Consider the following 20077-nt stretch of genomic DNA (forward strand, 5'->3'; position numbering starts at 1 on the left):
GACAAATAGCCGGATCCGGCAAAAAACGGACGCACCGCAATGCCATCCGGCACTAATACAAGTCAATGGGGAAAAACCGGATCCGGCATTGCATTTTGCCGGATATTTACAAAAAAAAGCCAGATCTCGCCTGACGGCGCAAAACGGATGTGTGAAAGAGGCCTAACGCTAAAGTCCAGGAGGACAGTGGAGGTCCTCAATAAGAAAAGCATGGCAGCTGTGCTCCAGTAACAGCGCCACCCTGTCTGCAGGTTGGGTCTGGTATCACAGCTCAGGCCCAGTCACGTCAGTGATGCTGCAATGTCTGAATGACGGGGCAGGGCTGTGACCAGGTGGATGGGGGCGGGGCTGTGTCCAGGAGGACGGGGGCGGTGCTGTGACTAGGTGGACGGGGCGGGGCTGTGACCTGGAGGACGGGACGGGGCTCTGCCCAGTTTGATGGGGGTGGGGCTGTGACCAGTTTGACGGGGGTGGGGCTGTAACCAGGAGGGCGGGGCTCTGTCCAGGAGGACGGGGCGGGGCTGTGACCAGGAGGATGGGGGCGGGGCTGTTACCAGGAGGGCGGGGCTGTGACCAAGAGAATGGGGCGGGGCTGTCACCTGGAGGACGGGGCGGGGCTCTGACCAGGTGGATGGGGGCGGGGCTGTGACTTGGTGGACGGGGCGGGGTTGTCACCATGAGGGCAAGGCGGGGCTGCGACTAGGTTGGCTGGGTTGTGACCAGGTGGATGGGGGCAGGGTTGTGACCAGGTGGTCGTGGACGGGGTCGGGCTGTGATCAGATGGGCGGGGGCAGGGCGGGGCTGTGACCAGGTGGACGGGGGCAGGGTGGGGCTGTGACCAGGTGGACGGGGCAGGGCTGGGTTGTGACCAGGTGGACGGGGGCGGGGCTGTGACAAAGTGGGCTGGGCCGTGCTGTGACCAGGTGGGAGGGGGCGGGGCTGGGCTGTGACCAGGTGGATGGGGCGGGGCTGGGCTGTGGGCGGGGCTTTGTCTGGAGGAAGCTGCCGTGTATCGAATCCGTCAATTCCGTTTGAGCAGAAGGCAGGTCGTGTTCTGAGTAGTCACATGGTGCATCACCTGATCGCTCGCATCCAATCAGGAGCTTCATGTGACAGACATCCTTTCACAACAGTGGCTGGTCTTACCACATGATCATTTTCAAAGCTGCTGATTAGCTGAGAGGGATCATGTGATGCACCATGTGACTTATCAGAACAAGGAAGGGGTTTACTTTTTAGCTTCTAGGTTACTTTAGATAGAGGCTGTTTACTGTAAAATGCCCCCAATGTATGAGATGTATCCCTAAAAGCGCTGTCTGCGCGGTCTGCGTGCTCCGCTCTTCTCTGCGTGCTCCGCTCTTCTCTGCGCGGTCTGCGTGCTCCGCTCTTCTCTGTGCGGTCTGCGTGCTCCGCTCTTCTCTGTGCCGTCTGCGTGCTCCGCTCTTCTCTGCGCTGTCTGCGTGATCCGCTCTTCTCTGTGCGGTCTGCGTGCTCCGCTCTTCTCTGTGCGGTCTGCGTGCTCCGCTCTTCTCTATGCCGTCTGCGTGCTCCGCTCTTCTCTGTGCGGTCTGCGTGCTCCGCTCTTCTCTGTGCCGTCTGCGTGCTCTGCTCTTCTCTGCGCTGTCTGCGTGCTCCGCTCTTCTCTGTGCGGTCTGCGTGCTCCGCTCTTCTCTGTGCCGTCTGCGTGCTCTGCTCTTCTCTGCGCTGTCTGCGTGCTCCGCTCTTCTCTGTGCGGTCTGCGTGCTCCGCTCTTCTCTGTGCGGTCTGCGTGCTCCGCTCTTCTCTGTGCGGTCTGCGTGCTCCGCTCTTCTCTGTGCGGTCTGCGTGCTCCGCTCTTCTCTGTGCCGTCTGCGTGCTCCGCTCTTCTCTGTGCCGTCTGCGTGCTCCGCTCTTCTCTGCGCTGTCTGCGTGCTCCGCTCTTCTCTGCGCGGTCTGCGTGCTCCGCTCTTCTCTGTGCCGTCTGCGTGCTCCGCTCTTCTCTGCGCGGTCTGCGTGCTCCGCTCTTCTCTGCGCGGTCTGCGTGCTCCGCTCTTCTCTGTGCCGTCTGCGTGCTCCGCTCTTCTCTATGCCGTCTGCGTGCTCCTCTCTTCTCTGTGCCGTCTGCGTGCTCCGCTCTTCTCTATGCCGTCTGCGTGCTCCGCTCTTCTCTGCGCTGTCTGCGTGCTCCGCTCTTCTCTGTGCCGTCTGCGTGCTCCGCTCTTCTCTGCGCGGTCTGCGTGCTCCGCTCTTCTCTGTGCCGTCTGCGTGCTCCGCTCTTCTCTATGCCGTCTGCGTGCTCCGCTCTTCTCTATGCCGTCTGCGTGCTCCGCTCTTATCTGTGCCGTTTGCGTGCTCCGCTCTTCTCTATGCCGTGTGCGTGCTCCGCTCTTCTCTGAGTGCTCCGCTCTTCTCTGCGTGCTCCGCTCTTCTCTGCGCTGTCTGCGTGCTCCGCTCTTCTCTGCGCGGTCTGCGTGCTCCGCTCTTCTCTGCGCGGTCTGCGTGCTCCGCTCTTCTCTGTGCCGTCTGCGTGCTCCGCTCTTCTCTATGCCGTCTGCGTGCTCCGCTCTTCTCTATGCCGTCTGCGTGCTCCGCTCTTCTCTGCGCGGTCTGCGTGCTCCGCTCTTCTCTGCGCGGTCTGCGTGCTCCGCTCTTCTCTGCGCGGTCTGCGTGCTCCGCTCTTCTCTGTGCCGTCTGCGTGCTCCGCTCTTCTCTGCGCGGTCTGCGTGCTCCGCTCTTCTCTATGCCGTCTGCGTGCTCCGCTCTTCTCTATGCCGTCTGCGTGCTCCTCTCTTCTCTATGCCGTCTGCGTGCTCCGCTCTTCTCTGTGCCGTCTGCGTGCTCCGCTCTTCTCTGCGCGGTCTGCGTGCTCCGCTCTTCTCTGTGCCGTCTGCGTGCTCCGCTCTTCTCTATGCCGTCTGCGTGCTCCTCTCTTCTCTGTGCCGTCTGCGTGCTCCGCTCTTCTCTATGCCGTCTGCGTGCTCCGCTCTTCTCTGCGCTGTCTGCGTGCTCCGCTCTTCTCTGTGCCGTCTGCGTGCTCCGCTCTTCTCTGCGCGGTCTGCGTGCTCCGCTCTTCTCTGTGCCGTCTGCGTGCTCCGCTCTTCTCTATGCCGTCTGCGTGCTCCGCTCTTCTCTATGCCGTCTGCGTGCTCCGCTCTTATCTGTGCCGTTTGCGTGCTCCGCTCTTCTCTATGCCGTGTGCGTGCTCCGCTCTTCTCTGAGTGCTCCGCTCTTCTCTGCGTGCTCCGCTCTTCTCTGCGCTGTCTGCGTGCTCCGCTCTTCTCTGCGCGGTCTGCGTGCTCCGCTCTTCTCTGCGCGGTCTGCGTGCTCCGCTCTTCTCTGTGCCGTCTGCGTGCTCCGCTCTTCTCTATGCCGTCTGCGTGCTCCGCTCTTCTCTATGCCGTCTGCGTGCTCCGCTCTTCTCTGCGCGGTCTGCGTGCTCCGCTCTTCTCTGCGCGGTCTGCGTGCTCCGCTCTTCTCTGCGCGGTCTGCGTGCTCCGCTCTTCTCTGTGCCGTCTGCGTGCTCCGCTCTTCTCTGCGCGGTCTGCGTGCTCCGCTCTTCTCTATGCCGTCTGCGTGCTCCGCTCTTCTCTATGCCGTCTGCGTGCTCCTCTCTTCTCTATGCCGTCTGCGTGCTCCGCTCTTCTCTGTGCCGTCTGCGTGCTCCGCTCTTCTCTATGTCGTCTGCGTGCTCCGCTCTTCTCTGCGTGCTCCGCTCTTCTCTGCACGGTCTGCGTGCTCCGCTCTTCTCTGCGTGCTCCGCTCTTCTCTGCGTGCTCCGCTCTTCTCTGTGCCGTCTGCGTGCTCCGCTCTTCTCTATGCCGTCTGCGTGCTCCGCTCTTCTCTGCGTGCTCCGCTCTTCTCTGCACGGTCTGCGTGCTCCGCTCTTCTCTGTGCGATCTGCGTGCTCCTCTCTTCTCTGTGCCGTCTGCGTGCTCCGCTCTTCTCTGTGCCGTCTGCGTGCTCCGCTCTTCTCTGTGCCGTCTGCGTGCTCCGCTCTTCTCTATGCCGTCTGCGTGCTCCGCTCTTCTCTGTGACGTCTGCGTGCTCCGCTCTTCTCTGTGACGTCTGCGTGCTCCGCTCTTCTCTATGCCGTCTGCGTGCTCCGCTCTTCTCTGTGCCGTCTGCGTGCTCCGCTCTTCCCTGTGCCATCTGCGTGCTCCGCTCTTCCCTGTGCCATCTGCGTGCTCCGCTCTTCTCTGTGCCGCCGATGCTCCGCTCTCTGTGACGCTGGCGCTCCGCTCGTTAGGTGGTGTTTTCGCACTTTGTCACTCAGGATTCCGGTGAATAACATTGTGATGTTTTCTTTGCAGCATCTGTCAAGTCGACACAGCGTTCAGCAGAGCACAAATCAGGTAACTGGGGTGGGGACTGTGCAGTGCCCACCCTGACCCATGGGGGAGATGACTGTGCAGTGCCCACCCTGACCCATGGGGGAGATGACTGTGCAGCGCCCACCCTGACCCATGGGGGAGAGGACTGTGCAGCCCCCACCCTGACCCATGGGCGAGGGAACTGTGCAGTGCCCACCCTGACCCATGGGGGAGATGACTGTGCAGTGCCCACCCTGACCCATGGGGGAGATGACTGTGCAGCGCCCACCCTGACCCATGGGGGAGAGGACTGTGCAGCCCCCACCCTGACCCACGAGGGAGAGGACTGTGCAGCCCCCACCCTGACCCATGGGGGAGAGGACTGTGCAGCGCCCACCCTGACCCATGGGGGAGAGGACTGTGCGGCGCCCACCGTGACCCATGGGGGAGAGGACTGTGCAGCCCCCACCCTGACCCACGAGGGAGAGGACTGTGCAGCCCCCACCCTGACCCACGAGGGAGAGGACTGTGCAGCCCCCACCCTGACCCATGAGGGAGAGGACTGTGCAGCCCCCACCCTAACCCATGGGGAAGAGGACTGTGCAGCCCCCACCCTGACCCATGAGGGAGAGGACTGTGCAGCCCCCACCCTGACCCATGGGGGAGATGACTGTGCAGCCCCCACCCTGACCCATGGGGGAGAGGACTGTGCAGCGCCCACCCTGACCCACGAGGGAGAGGACTGTGCAGCGCCCACCCTGACCCATGGGGAGAGGACTGTGCAGCGCCCACCCTGACCCATGGGGGAGAGGACTGTGCAGCGCCCACCCTGACCCATGGGGAGATGACTGTGCAGCCCCCACCCTGACCCATGGGGGAGAGGACTGTGCAGCGCCCACCCTGACCCACGAGGGAGAGGACTGTGCAGCGCCCACCCTGACCCACGAGGGAGAGGACTGTGCAGCGCCCACCCTGACCCACGAGGGAGAGGACTGTGCAGCGCCCACCCTGACCCATGGGGAGAGGACTGTGCAGCCCCCACCCTGACCCACGAGGGAGAGGACTGTGCAGCGCCCACCCTGACCCACGAGGGAGAGGACTGTGCAGCGCCCACCCTGACCCATGGGGAGAGGACTGTGCAGCCCCCACCCTGACCCATGGGGGGACGATGGCTGATCCTGGACAACCAGTACGGCCACCGCCGGGCTCCCAGCCTTTCCAGGATCCTGAGTGGAGGACTGAGTGACCCCCATCAGCGCCCAGTGCGTCCCCGTGCAGAGGGGTAGACTCGGGCTCGGCGCTGACATCCTGGGGCGGTCACAGCAGAGCATTATGGGGGTGCGGGGGGTGCTGACATCTAGAATGTGGCTGACAGGTGATCTGATTTGTTGTCACAGGCAGAAACCCTGCGGCAGAGGCACAAGGAGCCCCGGGCCCCGGTCCCGCACCACCTGCTCCTCAACCTGAAGAGCTTCACACACAGCAACATCGGGGAGGACGTGGATCTCTTCTTCTCACTGTACGACATGCGGGAGGCTCGGCAGATCAGGTGACTCTCGCCCCATCGCCCGCCACTGCCTGTCCTGTCACCCGTATGTTCCTGCGACGTGTCGCATTAACCCCTGTCTCTCCTCCTAGTGAGAGGTTCATGGTCCGACTGAACAAGAATGGAGGTCCCAGAAATCCAGAGAAGCCGGAGCGGCTCAGCGCCTTATTCACCGTACGTGATACATGAGAATACGGCGAGGGTCACACAACAAAATGCCAAACATCAGAAATAGCAGGAAATGCAGGAGAAATCAGTGCAGAACTCTGAGTGCAGCTCTGGAGTATAATACAGGATGTAACTCAGGATCAGTAATGTAATGTATGTACACAGTGACTGCACCAGCAGAATAGTGAGTGCAGCTCTGGAGTATAATACAGGATGTAACTCAGGATCAGTAATGTAATGTATGTACACAGTGACTGCACCAGCAGAATAGTGAGTGCAGCTCTGGAGTATAATACAGGATGTAACTCAGGATCAGTAATGTAATGTATGTACACAGTGACTGCACCAGCAGAATAGTGAGTGCAGCTCTGGAGTATAATACAGGATGTAACTCAGGATCAGTAATGTAATGTATGTACACAGTGACTGCACCAGCAGAATAGTGAGTGCAGCTCTGGAGTATAATACAGGATGTAACTCAGGATCAGTAATGTAATGTATGTACACAGTGACTGCACCAGCAGAATAGTGAGTGCAGCTCTGGAGTATAATACAGGATGTAACTCAGGATCAGTAATGTAATGTCTGTACACAGTGACTGCACCAGCAGAATAGTGAGTGCAGCTCTGGAGTATAATACAGGATGTAACACAGGATCAGTAATGTAATGTATGTACACAGTGACTGCACCAGCAGAATAGTGAGTGCAGCTCTGGAGTATAATACAGGATGAAACTCAGGATCAGTAATGTAATGTATGTACACAGTGACTGCACCAGCAGAATAGTGAGTGCAGCTCTGGGGTATAATACAGGATGTAACTCAGGATCAGTAATGTAATGTATGTACGCAGTGACTGCACCAGCAGAATAGTGAGTGCAGCTCTGGAGTATAATACAGGATGAAACTCAGGATCAGTAATGTAATGTATGTACACAGTGACTGCACCAGCAGAATAGTGAGTGCAGCTCTGGGGTATAATACAGGATGTAACTCAGGATCAGTAATGTAATGTATGTATACAGTGACTGCACCAGCAGAATAGTGAGTGCAGCTCTGGGGTATAATACAGGATGTAACTCAGGATCAGTAATGTAATGTAAGTATACAGTGACTGCACCAGCAGAATAGTGAGTGCAGCTCTGGGGTATAATACAGGATGTAACTCAGGATCAGTAATGTAATGTATGTACACAGTGACTGCACAAGCAGAATAGTGAGTGCAGCTCTGGGGTATAATACAGGATGTAACTCAGGATCAGTAATGTAATGTATGTACACAGTGACTGCACCAGCAGAATAGTGAGTGCAGCTCTGGAGTATAATATAGGATATAACTCAGGATCAGTAATGTAATATATGTACACAGTGACTGCACCAGCAGAATAGTGAGTGCAGCTCTGGAGTATAATACAGGATGTAACTCAGGATCAGTAATGTAATGTATGTACACAGTGACTGCACCAGCAGAATAGTGAGTGCAGCTCTGGGGTATAATACAGGTTGTAACTCAGGATCAGTAATGTAATGTCTGTACACAGTGACTGCACCAGCAGAATAGTGAGTGCAGCTCTGGGGTATAATACAGGTTGTAACTAAGGATCAGTAATGTAATGTATGTACACAGTGGCTGCACCAGCAGAATAGTGAGTGCAGCTCTGGAGTATAATACAGGAGGTAACTCAGGATCAGTAATGTATGTACACAGTGACTGCACCAGCAGAATAGTGAGTGCAGCTCTGGGGTATAATACAGGATGTAACTCAGGATCAGTAATGTAATGTCTGTACACAGTGACTGCACCAGCAGAATAGTGAGTACAGCTCTGAGGTATGGTATGTGGTTCTGTGTGCTACATGAGGTGCTCTCTACAGCTTCTCCTTGCTTGAATAACTTGATCCCAAAAACATAACATATATTTATGGCAAAAGGACACCTGGTCTACATCCAGGATGGGAATAGTTCCCTATGGAGCTCCTAAATACCTATAGCAACTCAGAACAAAATGGAGCAAAAATCCATATAACCTTAATCTTGCTTTTATTAGTGCACACAATGTGTATAAAAAGACATAATTATAATTATAACCACCAGGGCGGTTGTCTGTCGCCGCCCCCACGTGCTGCCGCCATGCGCCGATGACGGTGTACTTGAGCACTATATGAGGACACTTGGTGGGATGACTTGTATATAGGGACCCCTGAGGAAGCTGTCTGCGAAACGCGCGTAGGGGTACGCGGGCACCAATGGACACCAGCGCCGGTAATGACTAGGTTCTATTACCCCCCCCCCCCCCCTTTACCCATTACTTGTGTGACCGATTACTTCTGGCTGTAGCTTCACAGAATACTGATGATGACTGTTCTGTCACGGATGGGATGATTGTTTAGGGAGGGGGCTAGTGGACCCTTTGGATTGCTCACAACTTCAGTAATGCCATTATACAATGGGGATAATCTTACAGTGGTTTGGACGCATATATGGGGTCCCTGAGAATGGATTTTGGTCACTTACTGGGCTGAACATCTGCATTTGGTAGCGCGCTGTTTTCCAATTATTGTGCATTTTTATCTAAGTCTTACACCTCTGTCATAGTTTGTCATATGTTATAGTTATGTCTTTTTATACACATTGTGTGCACTAATAAAAGCAAGATTAAGGGTATATGGGTTTTTGCTCCTTTTTGTTCTGCGTTGCTGTAGCTTCTCCTTGCTTGTTGTAGTCTCCTTTTTCCTGGCTGTGATCCTCTTGTGCGCAGAGATGGAGGCTCCGGGGCCGCCTGTTACTTGCTGTAGGCTTCGTTCTCTCGTTCTCGCCTTGTCACTTCTTTCTTCTGTATGGCAGGATCTGAGCAGTAAGGATGTGAAGCGTGATCTCCACCTCGTCGTCCATGTCGTCCGGATAGGTGGGTGGCCCGGCTGTGTCCTCATGTCAGTATTATCCCTTACCAGAGGACAGGCATCTTGACTTCTCACTTTATTTCAGGGCGAATGCTCCTAAATGACTCCCGGAAAGGTCCCCCCCACGTCCATTACCGGAGACCCTACGGGTGTGCGGTGCTGAGCCTGGGGGAAGTGCTGCCGGCGCTGTGCGAACATCGAGACGAGAAGGACTTTGTCATGAAAGTGTATATGTGAGTGCGCAGACCTGATAATGGAGTGTATGGATACGGTGTGACGGTGTATATGACTGTATACAAACGGTGTCACTGTATATGAGTATATAGATATGGAGTGACGGTGTATATGATAGTATTGTTACGGTGTGACGTTTATATGAGGTTATGGATACGGTGTGACCGTGTACGAGTGTATAGATGTGGTGTGACGGTGTGTTGAGGTGATTACACTAAACCCTCCAGTATTTTGCAGTAGATGGCTGAGGTTATTGTAGAGATCATTTATTGAGTCTTGTAGACAGTCCGGGGGGGACCGTCCCTGCCGTCCATGATGTAATGAAGAGACCCCTCCACTGTGACGGCCGGAGCACTCGGCCTGTGAGAGGATGACATGGCAGCTGGTAGACACAAGCTGGAGAGCCACGAGTGATACAGTAGTATATTCTCTGTGGATATTTGCGAGTGATGATAGATTCTCTGATGTACTTATCACTTATTCAAAGCAGCCAGTCCGAGAAAGCAGAGCAGCAGTGTAAAGCAATAGGGAGGAAAAAGTTGCAATCTGGGGCTCTGCTGAGACAGAAAGTGGATTTTAGTATTTCAGGCTGGACGGAGCGTGGAGCAGTCGCCCTGATACAGCGCCATTGTCACTTTATATATTTCAGGTGTAATAACGAGAATGAATGGTACCAGATACACGAGAACATCATCCGGAAGACAAGCACCAAGTACTCCACGCCCAGCTCCAACTACGGTACCCGTCACTCTCGCCGGTGCCCCGTCACTCTCGCCGGTGCCCTGTCACTCTCGCCGGTGCCCCATCACTCGCCGGTGCCCCGTCACTCTCGCCGGTGCCCCGTCACTCTCCCTGGTGCCGGGTTCTTTCTCCCCTTTGCCCGGGTCTCTCTTCCCTTTGCCCGGGTCTCTCTTCCCTTTGCCCAGTCTCCCTCCTCGTTTTCATAGAATCATAGAATCGTAGAGTTGGAAGGGACCTCCTGGGCCATCTGGTCCAACCCCCTGCTCAAAGCAGGATTCGCTAAATCATCACAGTCAGATGTCTGTCCAGCCTCTGTTTGAAGACTTCCATTGAAGGAGAACTCACCACTTCTCGTGGCAGCCTGTTCCACTCATTGATCACTCTAACTGTCAAAAAGTTTTTTCTAATATCTAATCTGTGTCTCTTCCCATTCAGTTTCATCCCATTGCTTCTAGTCTTTCCTTGTGCAAATGAGAATAAAGTTGATCCTTCTACAATGTGACAGCCCTTTAGATATTTGTAGACAGCTATTAAGTCTCCTCTCAGTCTTCTCTTTTGCAAACTAAACATTCCCAAATCCTGCAACCTTTCCTCATAAGACAGGGTTTGCAGACCGGTCACCATTCTGGTCGCTCTTTTCTGAACTTGCTCCAGTTTGTTGATGTCTTTTTTAAAATGTGGTGCCCAAAACTGGACACAATATTCCAGATGAGGTCTGACCAAGGAGGAGTAGAGGGAAATAATGACTTCACGTGATCTAGACTGTATGCTTCTGTTAATACATCCTAGAATTGCATTTGCCTTTTTTGCTGCTGCATCACACTGTTGACTCATATTCAGTCTGTGATCTATTAGTATACCCAAGTCTTTTTCACATGTGCTGTCACTTAGCCCTATTCCTCCCATTCTATATATGCTTTTTTCATTTTTATTGCCCAGATGTAGTACTTTGCATTTCTCCCTGTTAAAAACCATTCTGTTAGTTGCTGCCCACTTCTCCAGTTTATTTAAATCTTTTTGAATCCTCTCTCTCTCTTCTCTAGTATTAGCTATCCCTCCTAGCTTTGTGTCATCAGCAAATTTAATCAGTTTACCCTCAATTCCTTCATCTAAATCGTTGATAAAGATGTTGAACAATACAGGGCCCAGGACAGAGCCCTGTGGTACCCCATTTGAGACATTCTTCCAACTGGATGTGCAGCCATTTACGACCACTCTTTGGGTCCGATCACTAAGCCAGTTATGAATCCACCTAACAGTTGCCTTGTCCATTCCATACTTAGTCATTTTTTCAATAAGGATTGTATGAGAGACTTTGTCAAATGCTTTGCTGAAGTCAAGATATACTATATCTACAGCATTTCCTTGATCCACCCAATCAGTGATACCGTCATAGAAGGAAATTAAGTTAGTCTGACATGACTTATTAGTTACAAACCCATGCTGACTCTGTTTTCCGGTCTCTTTCCCCGATGCCCAATCTCTCTCCTCATTGCCCGGTCTCTCTTCTCGTTGCCCGGTCTCTCTCCCCGTTGCCCCGTTTTTCTCCTATGTGCCTGGTCTCTCTCCCCGGCCTCTCTTCCCGGTCACTCCCCCGGTCTCTCTCCCCGTTGCCCGGTCTCTCTCCCAGTCACCTTCCCCGGTCACTCTCCCCAGTCTCTCTCCCCAGTCACCTTCCCTGGTCACTCTCACCAGTCTCTTTGCCCGTCTTTCTCCTCTGTGCCCGGTCTCTCTCCCTGGTGTGAGATCACTCTCCCCAGAGCCATGTGACACTGCCCTGTGCCCACTCACGCTCCCTGGTGCCCGGTTACCCGATCCTGTGGATAGGTCTCTCTCCCCGGTATCTCTCCCCAATCACCTTCCCTAGTCACTCTCCCCTGTCTCTTTCCCCTTTACCTATCTTTCTCCTCTGTGCCCGGTGTCTCTCCTCTGTGCCCGGAGTCACTCTCCCCAGAATCATGTGACACTGCCCTGTGCCCACTCACGCTCCCTCGTGCCCGGTCACCCCATCCTGCGGATAGGTTATAACTTGCTGACTTTTTTCCCCAGCTCTGCTCAGTTCATTGTCTATGGTGCGCACTGTCTCCAGCAGTCCCATAGAGAGTGCAGGGAGTGCAGGTCTGACCGGGCATATCAGAGCCCCATTCCTGTGATCATGGTGGTCCCAACCTGTGAACCCCCACTCGTCAGCAAGTTCTCAGGCCCCCTTTAGATAGGTGGTGCTGTCCTTAGATGTTGCGGATCCGCTGCAGATTGGCTAGTGATTTACAGTACAATGTTATTCTATGGGGAAAAAAAACGCTGTGCACATGCTGCAGAAAAATCATTGCGGAGTCACAGCGGTTTATTTTCTGCAGCATGTCAATTCTTTTGCGGATTCTGCGCACCTATTCCATTATAGGAAACTGCAGGTGTAAAAACGCAGGGGAAATCCGCTTAAAAAACGCGCAGATTTTGACCTGTGGATTCTGCAAAAAGATGCAGATTCTGCGCGGAAAATTCCGCACAGCAATCCGCAACATGTGCAGATACCCTTAGGCTATGTGCACACGCTGCGGTTTTGGCCGCTGCGGATCCGCAGCAGTTCTGCAGACAGTGTACAGTACCATGTAAGTCTATGGGATTCACAATCTGCTGTGCACATGCTGCGGATTTTTAACTGTGGAAAAGCTGCAGTTTTGAATCCGCAGAAAGAAATGACATGTGTCTTCTTTTCTGCGGATTCTGCTGCGGTTTACCATCTCCTCCATTGTAGAGGTGATAAACTGCAGGGGAAATCCGCAGCGTGTGCACATAGCCTTAGAGACTGATGTGCTCCAGTTCATCAGGACCAGTGGTCTCAGCACCTTGGAAAGCTCCATAGACGGCTCCTCTGGGAGGGACACGTCTGCGCTCTCCAGAACCCGCCGCTGTTCTCTGTTATCTGCTGCTGGTATTGCATCTTACAATGATCTTCCTTCCTTTCATCCAGGTCTTATTGTATCTTTACAACTCCTGCGAGGCGACATGGAGCAAATCCGCAGAGAAAACCAGCTGCTGTTTAACAGGGGGGCGGCCGCTACCAGGAAGCTGGGGTTCCCCGATGTCATCATGCCAGGTATCCGATGTGCATATATACACACGCCCATGTGTGTGTATATATATATATATATATATATATATATATATACACACCACTACATATTTATATACACACCTAGATATATATGCAGTGGGTACGGAAAGTATTCAGACCCCATTAAATTTTTCACTCTTTGTTTCATTCATTTGGTAAATTTAAAAAACTTCATTTTTTTCCTCATTCATGTGCACTCTACACCCCATCTTGACTGAAAAAAACAGAAATGTAGAAATTTTTGCAAATTTATTAAAAAAGAAAAACTGAAGTATCCCACGGTCATAAGTATTCAGCCCCTTTGCTCGGACACTCCTATGTAAGTCCCATGCTGTCCATTTCCTTATGATCCTCCTTGAGATGGTTCTACTCCTTCATTGGAGTCTGGCTGTGTGTAATTACACTGATAGGACTGGATTTGTAAAGCTTACAACTTTATTAAGGCTGCTTTTACATCTAACGTATTTTTGCGGGCCAATTTTGTGGCCCCAATAGATTTCTATGGGGCTGCAAAATCGTCCTGCAAAAATTCCATGGTGCGCTGTACGGCCGGGAGGAGAGAGAGGCAGCAGAACACCGGGAGGAGAGAGAAACTGCAGAACGCCGTGAGGAGAGAGAGAGGCTGCAGAACGCCGTGAGGAGAGAGAGGCTGCAGAACGCCGGGAGGAGAGAGAAACTGCAGAACGCCGTGAGGAGAGAGAGGCTGCAGAACGCCGTGAGGAGAGAGAGTGTCATGATCTGAATTTGATCTGACAGTTTTAAAAGCACAGAGTGAACTTTTTTTCCCTTTTGGCAAGTTGCCAAAGTGACTTGACTGTCCCCGGTGGTGGTTAGTGGTATCGCACTTTAGGTTTAATGTGCACGTAATTATGAATCAGGTGTGGGGCTCTATAAGTGAGTCTCTGGGTGTGCAATCACTGCTGGTGATATTCATTCATTGATTCTGAGTTGGTGAGAGCCTGGTGGAAGGAAGGAGCTGAGGAGGAGTCCTGCGCAGCTTAGCCAGGGGGGACGTGTGTCAGCTATGGTGTCTGGACGAAGGGCTGGCATGGCGTGGTGGGGTCGCAGTGATGGTGTCGGCAGGAAGTGTCTGCATGGACTGGTGGAGTGGCGACTATGGAGAGTGGCACTCACCATGTGGGACTTGGCTGCTGAGCTGGACTCAAGCATGCTTGCCTTCGTGGCAGAAGCTGAACTCATCTTTGGGACTCTGTTACTAAGCAGCTGCAACTGGTGGTGGACTCTGCTCCAAGGCTGCACTATGGTGAAGGATCCTGTTATGGTGATGGATCCGGGTGGAGGAGAAGACACACGCAGGTGGAGGGCTCTGTTGCAGGAGCATAAGCACAGAGCATAAAGCTAAGTGGTGTCCCCCTGTATTGTCTCTTTCCCTCATGTGTGTTTAGTGCAGTGGTGGGATTAGTTTCCGCACCGACCTACTCCCTAGTGAGGGTTTAGGGTCAGGGCGAGCAAGGGTTTAAGGTTCGCGTGCGGCGACAGGTGCGGAGCCTGTATAGGGAACGTAAGGAGTGCAGGGATGCTGGCTCAGGGGAGCTTAGGAGGTCTCCTCGTCCCCATTCCCTATCGCAGGGCCCACCATTGTTAATGTTTCCCAGGTCCCCCTTATTATTTAAATTCGCCGTACTGGAGGCGGAGTTTCCAGAATTTATATTAACGTGTAATACCTAAATTAGCCAGGTGGAGGCGGTGTATCCATCTGCACGTTTTATTATTTAAATTTGCCCCACTGGAGGCGCTGTATCCAGGGTCACGTGTGTTATGGGTTCGCCTTGCGGAAACATCTGCGTCCAGACACTCGTGACCATGACAGAGAGGCTGCAGAACACCGGGAGGAGAGAGAGGCTGCAGAACGTCGGGAGGAGAGAGAGGCTGCAGAACGCCGGCAGGAGCGAGAGGCTGCAGAACGCCGGCAGGAGCGAGAGGCTGCAGAACGCCGGCAGGAGCGAGAGGCTGCAGAATGCCGGGAGGAGAGAGAGAGGCTGCAGAACGCCGGGAGGAGAGAGAGAGGCTGCAGAACGCCGGGAGGAGCGAGAGAGGCTGCAGGATGCCGGAAGGAGAGTGAGAGGCTGTAGAACGCCGGGAGGAGAGAGGCTGCAGAACGCCGGGAGGAGCGAGAGGCTGCAGAACGCCGGGAGGAGCGAGAGGCTGCAGAACGCCAGGAGGAGCGAGGGGCTGCAGAACGCCAGGAGGAGAGAGAGAGGCTGCAGAACGCCAGGAGGAGAGAGAGAGGCTGCAGAACGCCGGGAGGAGAGAGAGAGAGGCTGCAGAACGCCGGGAGGAGCGAGAGAGGCTGCAGGACGCGGGAGGAGAGTGAGAGGCTGTAGAACGCTGGGAGGAGAGAGGCTGCAGAACGCCGAGAGGAGAGTGAGAGGCTGCAGAACGCCGGGAGGAGAGAGGCTGCAGAACGCCAGGAGGAGAGAGAGGCTGCAGAACGCCGGGAGGAGAGAGGCTGCAGAACGCCAGGAGGAGAGAGAGGCTGCAGAATGCCGGGAGGAGAGAGAGGCTGCAGAACGCCGGGAGGAGAGTGAGAGGCTGCAGAACGTCGGGAGGAGAGAGCTTTCAAGCTTCAGATGGCTCAAATAGAAAGGGGAAACATCCCGCAGCTGACCCCCTCCCAAGACATAAATCCAAGGAGGCCATGTCTGGAAAACTTCCCTGTGATGGAGAAGAACACGAACTTAGATACTTCGGGGTTTGAAAAAACCTGCAGGCAATACCATCTACCCAGTGAGCAGCGGGCGCAGTATCTAACCCCAGGGTCGAGAGGCAAAGCCGTGGAAGTTTTCACTGGCCTCCCACTAGAGCTAGATGGGAACTATGAGGCCATAAAAGAGGCCCTGATCAGGAAATACAACCTAACCCGAGAAGTGTATCGGAGAAAGTTCCGGAACCTACATCGTGGATCAACTGACAGCTATGTGGAAGCCATCGGGATTCAGCTGGAAGGGAGGTAAGCCAAACGGGGACCCTTCTCCCTCTGCCGGCCGATCACCAGTGCTGCCCAAGCCCACCTCCTATGGGGTCCCAGGGAATAGACCTTCTCTAGGCGATGTACTCCGATTCTTTTCCTGCAACAAAGTGGGACATGTGAGCGCTGTCTGCCCTGATGGGGAGAAATGCCCAACTACCATCCCAAAGCCGTCTGGGTCCCCACTTGTTGTCCTCTTTGTGGCCGGCTCTGATGTGAGGACCAATGAGAACTGTCACTGTTGGCAATAAGGTCACCATTGGTCTCAGAGACACTGGGGCAGTGGTGACTCTGGTGCGCCCAGCAATAGTAAACCCTGCGGATATCATACCAGGAAGGACTAGGTCAATAACCGGGATTGGGGTGTCAGCCCTGCCGTGCCCATGGCCCGTGTGTAACTGGACTGGGGAGCAGGGAAAGGACTGAGAGAGGTGGGAGTATCGGAGGCTATTCCCACCAATGTGCTGCTAGGCGCAGACTTGGGGAGGATGGTGTCCCACTATATCCCTCCCTTGCAAGTAAATGCCACAGAGAAGGTGGAAGCAAGTGACCCACCTGAGATCCCGTGCGAGGAGGGAAAATGTACCAATGCACAGGAAAGTACGTATGTGACCGCTGTGACCCGGAGTCAGGCTGCGGCTTAGACAAAACCCCAGAGATTAGAGGATGAGGCTCAGACAGAACTGCCTGAACCCGGGAGCCTCCTCACATGGCAGACCCACCGAGGTCCCTGAGAACCGACACTGAAGACTCAGCTGCAGACCATGGCCTGCAGTCAGAGCTTCCAGGAGGCCCTGCGGACAGATGTCAGTCTGGAGAAGCTCAGACTTCTTGCAGACCAAGCCCCACTGCTTCTGACAAAGAGAGAATATCCTGGGAGCAGGGCAGGCTGTATAAAGAGACTCTCCCCACTGATACTACAGAACCTCGGGACTGTGAAAAGCGGCTGGTCGTTCCTTATCTATTTAGGGAACAATTATTGAAAATTCCTCATGAAATTCCTCTGGATGGACACCTTGGAGTACAAAGGACTAAAGCTCACCTGACGCATAACTGTTATTGGCCCAAGATGAGGACAGATTTTACCAATTACTGCCGATCTTGCGTAGTTTGTTACAGAGTCGTAAAGTCTGGGAATATACAGAAAGCCCCATTGATACCACTGTCAGTGATCGATGAGCCTTTCCAGCGAGTGGCGTGGATATCATAGGGCCACTTTCAATCCCTAACAACTCTGGCCAAAAGTACATCCTCACAGTGGTGGACTATGCTACACGGTATCCGGAAGCTGCGGCCCTGTCCTCCATCCCAGCAGACAAAGTGGCGGATGCTTGCTGACTGTTTTCTCTCCTGTGGGTTTCACACACACATCTCTGTCCTGAGTGGCTCAGCTTCAGCACTGCTCAATCTGCTCGCAGCGCTCTGTTGCCCCCAGCGCTCTGTGTTGCCCCCAGCGCTCTGTGTTGCCCCCAGCGCTCTGTGTTGCCCCCAGCGCTCTGTGTTGCCCCCAGCGCTCTGTGTTGCCCCCATCGCTCTGTGTTGCCCGCAGCGCTCTGTGTTGCCCGCAGCGCTCTGTGTTGCCCGCAGCGCTCTGTGTTGCCCCCAGCGCTCTGTGTTGCCCGCAGCGCTCTGTGTTGCCCGCAGCGCTCTGTGTTGCCCGCAGCGCTCTGTGTTGCCCCCTGCGCTCTGTGTTGCCCACAGTTTTCTGTGTTGCCCCCTGCTCTCTGTATTACCCCCAGCTCTCTGTGTTGCCCCTATCGCTTTGTGTTGCCCCTATCGCTCTGTGTTGCCCTCAGCGCTCTGTGTTGCCCCCAGCGCTCTGTGTTGCCCCCAGCGCTCTGTTGCCCCCCCAGCGCTCTGTGTTGCCCGCAGCACTCTGTGTTGCCCGCAGCGCTCTGTGTTGCCCCCAGCGCTCTGTGTTGCCCCCAGCGCTCTGTGTTGCCCCCCCAGCGCTCTGTGTTGCCCCCAGCGCTCTGTGTTGCCCCCAGCGCTCTGTATTACCCCCAGCTCTCTGTGTTGCCCCTATCGCTCTGTGTTGCTCCCAGCCCTCTGTGTTGCCCCCAGCGCTCTGTGTTGCCCCCAGTGCTCTGTGTTGCCCGCAGCGCTCTGTTCTCTCCCCAGCGCTCTGTGTTGCCCCCCCAGCGCTCTGTGTTGCCCCCAGCGCTCTGTATTACCCCCAGCTCTCTGTGTTGCCCCTATCGCTCTGTGTTGCTCCCAGCCCTCTGTGTTGCCCCCAGCGCTCTGTGTTGCCCCCCCAGCGCTCTGTGTTGCCCCCAGCGCTCTGTGTTGCCCGCAGCGCTCTGTTCTCTCCCCAGCGCTCTATGTTGCCCCCAGTTCTCTGTGTTGCCCGCTCCTGTTTTTTTCTTCTATCGCTGGACGTCTCATCTTTGATTTTCTTCTTTTCCTTGGCTGTCTCTCAGACATACTGATAGTGGAGTGAAAGTTTGTGCTTATGGCGGTCTGAGCCCAGTCACTGACCTGCCGCTCACGGAGCGCGCTGCTTTCCTGCGGACGCCTCATCAGCTGGGTGTGCATGGCATGGCAGACATGGACATCGCTGCAGCGGAATGATGCTCTGCAGTCTGGCCGCACACCTGATGTTCTGCAGATGCTCTGCTGATGGTTGCTCTGCTGATGGTTGCTCTGCTGATGGTGGCTCTGCTGACGGTGGCTCTGCTGACGGTGGCTCTGCTGACGGTGGCTCTGCTGACGGTGGCTCTGCTGACGGTGGCTCTGCTGATGGTGGCTCTGCTGATGGTGGCTCTGCTGACGGTGGCTCTGCTGATGGTGGCTCTGCTGATGGTGGCTCTGCTGATGGTGGCTCCGCTGATAGTGGCTCTGCTGATGGTGGCTCTGCTGATGGTGGCTCTGCTGATGGTGGCTCTGCTGATGGTTGCTCTGCTGATAGTGGCTCTGCTGACGGTGGCTCTGCTGATGGTTGCTCTGCTGATGGTGGCTCTGCTGATAGTGGCTCTGCTGATAGTGGCTCTGCTGACGGTTGATCTGCTGATGGTTGCTCTGCTGATGGTTGCTCTGCTGATGGTGGCTCTGCTGATGGTGGCTCTGCTGATGGTGGCTCTGCTGACGGTGGCTCTGCTGATGGTGGCTCTGCTGATGGTGGCTCTGCTGATGGTGGCTCCGCTGATAGTGGCTCTGCTGATGGTGGCTCTGCTGATGGTGGCTCTGCTGATGGTGGCTCTGCTGATGGTTGCTCTGCTGATAGTGGCTCTGCTGACGGTGGCTCTGCTGATGGTTGCTCTGCTGATGGTGGCTCTGCTGATAGTGGCTCTGCTGATAGTGGCTCTGCTGACGGTTGATCTGCTGATGGTTGCTCTGCTGATGGTTGCTCTGCTGATGGTGGCTCTGCTGATGGTGGCTCTGCTGATGGTGGCTCTGCTGATGGTGGCTCTGCTGATAGTGGCTCTGCTGACGGTGGCTCTGCTGATGGTTGCTCTGCTGATGGTGGCTCTGCTGATAGTGGCTCTGCTGATAGTGGCTCTGCTGACGGTTGATCTGCTGATGGTTGCTCTGCTGATGGTGGCTCTGCTGATGGTGGCTCTGCTGATGGTGGCTCTGCTGATGGTGGCTCTGCTGATGGTGGCTCTGCTGATAGTGGCTCTGCTGACGGTGGCTCTGCTGATGGTTGCTCTGCTGATGGTGGCTCTGCTGATAGTGGCTCTGCTGATAGTGGCTCTGCTGACGGTTGATCTGCTGATGGTTGCTCTGCTGATGGTGGCTCTGCTGATGGTGGCTCTGCTGATGGTGGCTCTGCTGATGGTTGCGATGCTCTACAGACGTGTCAGTGCTCATTCTTTGTGTGTTGTCATTACAGGGGACGTGCGCAATGACCTCTATGTGACTCTGGAGAGGGGCGACTTTGAGAGAGGAGGGAAGAGCGTGCAGAAGAACATTGAGGTCACCATGCACGTGCTGTATGCTGACGGGGAGAACCTGAGGGTGAGACATTTCTGCACAAGACTGACCGTGATCGTTACCGCCCTCCAGTCACATCCAGAGCTGCATTCACAGTTCTTCTCTGATCTGGTGTCTATATGTATTCTCTGCTGCGATGTGACCGCAGACATGATGCCATCA

At 54.7% G+C, this 20077-nt stretch overlaps 1 protein-coding gene across 5 annotated transcripts in view; it reads left to right on the forward strand.

Annotated features, from left to right (window-relative positions):
• The window catches only part of DOCK3 (dedicator of cytokinesis 3), a 301507-nt gene that overhangs the window by 132019 nt on the left and 149411 nt on the right, over window positions 1-20077 (forward strand). For 4 of the 5 annotated variants that reach the window (XM_073562529.1, XM_073562530.1, XM_073562531.1 and 1 more), the window contains 8 exons: window positions 4290-4331; window positions 5687-5838; window positions 5928-6009; window positions 8848-8908; window positions 8989-9136; window positions 9787-9875; window positions 12850-12975; window positions 19815-19939. In XM_073562529.1, the coding sequence (XP_073418630.1) occupies window positions 4290-4331; window positions 5687-5838; window positions 5928-6009; window positions 8848-8908; window positions 8989-9136; window positions 9787-9875; window positions 12850-12975; window positions 19815-19939 (825 nt within the window). Of the gene's footprint in view, window positions 1-4289; window positions 4332-5686; window positions 5839-5927; window positions 6010-8847; window positions 8909-8988; window positions 9137-9786; window positions 9876-12849; window positions 12976-19814; window positions 19940-20077 lie in introns of those variants that run through there. The other variant, XM_073562533.1, reaches the window with a different exon arrangement.

Source organism: Dendrobates tinctorius, unplaced genomic scaffold (genome assembly GCF_039654945.1).
Source record: "Dendrobates tinctorius isolate UK_male_01 unplaced genomic scaffold, ASM3965494v1 ptg000357l, whole genome shotgun sequence".
NCBI lineage: Eukaryota > Metazoa > Chordata > Amphibia > Anura > Dendrobatidae > Dendrobates > Dendrobates tinctorius.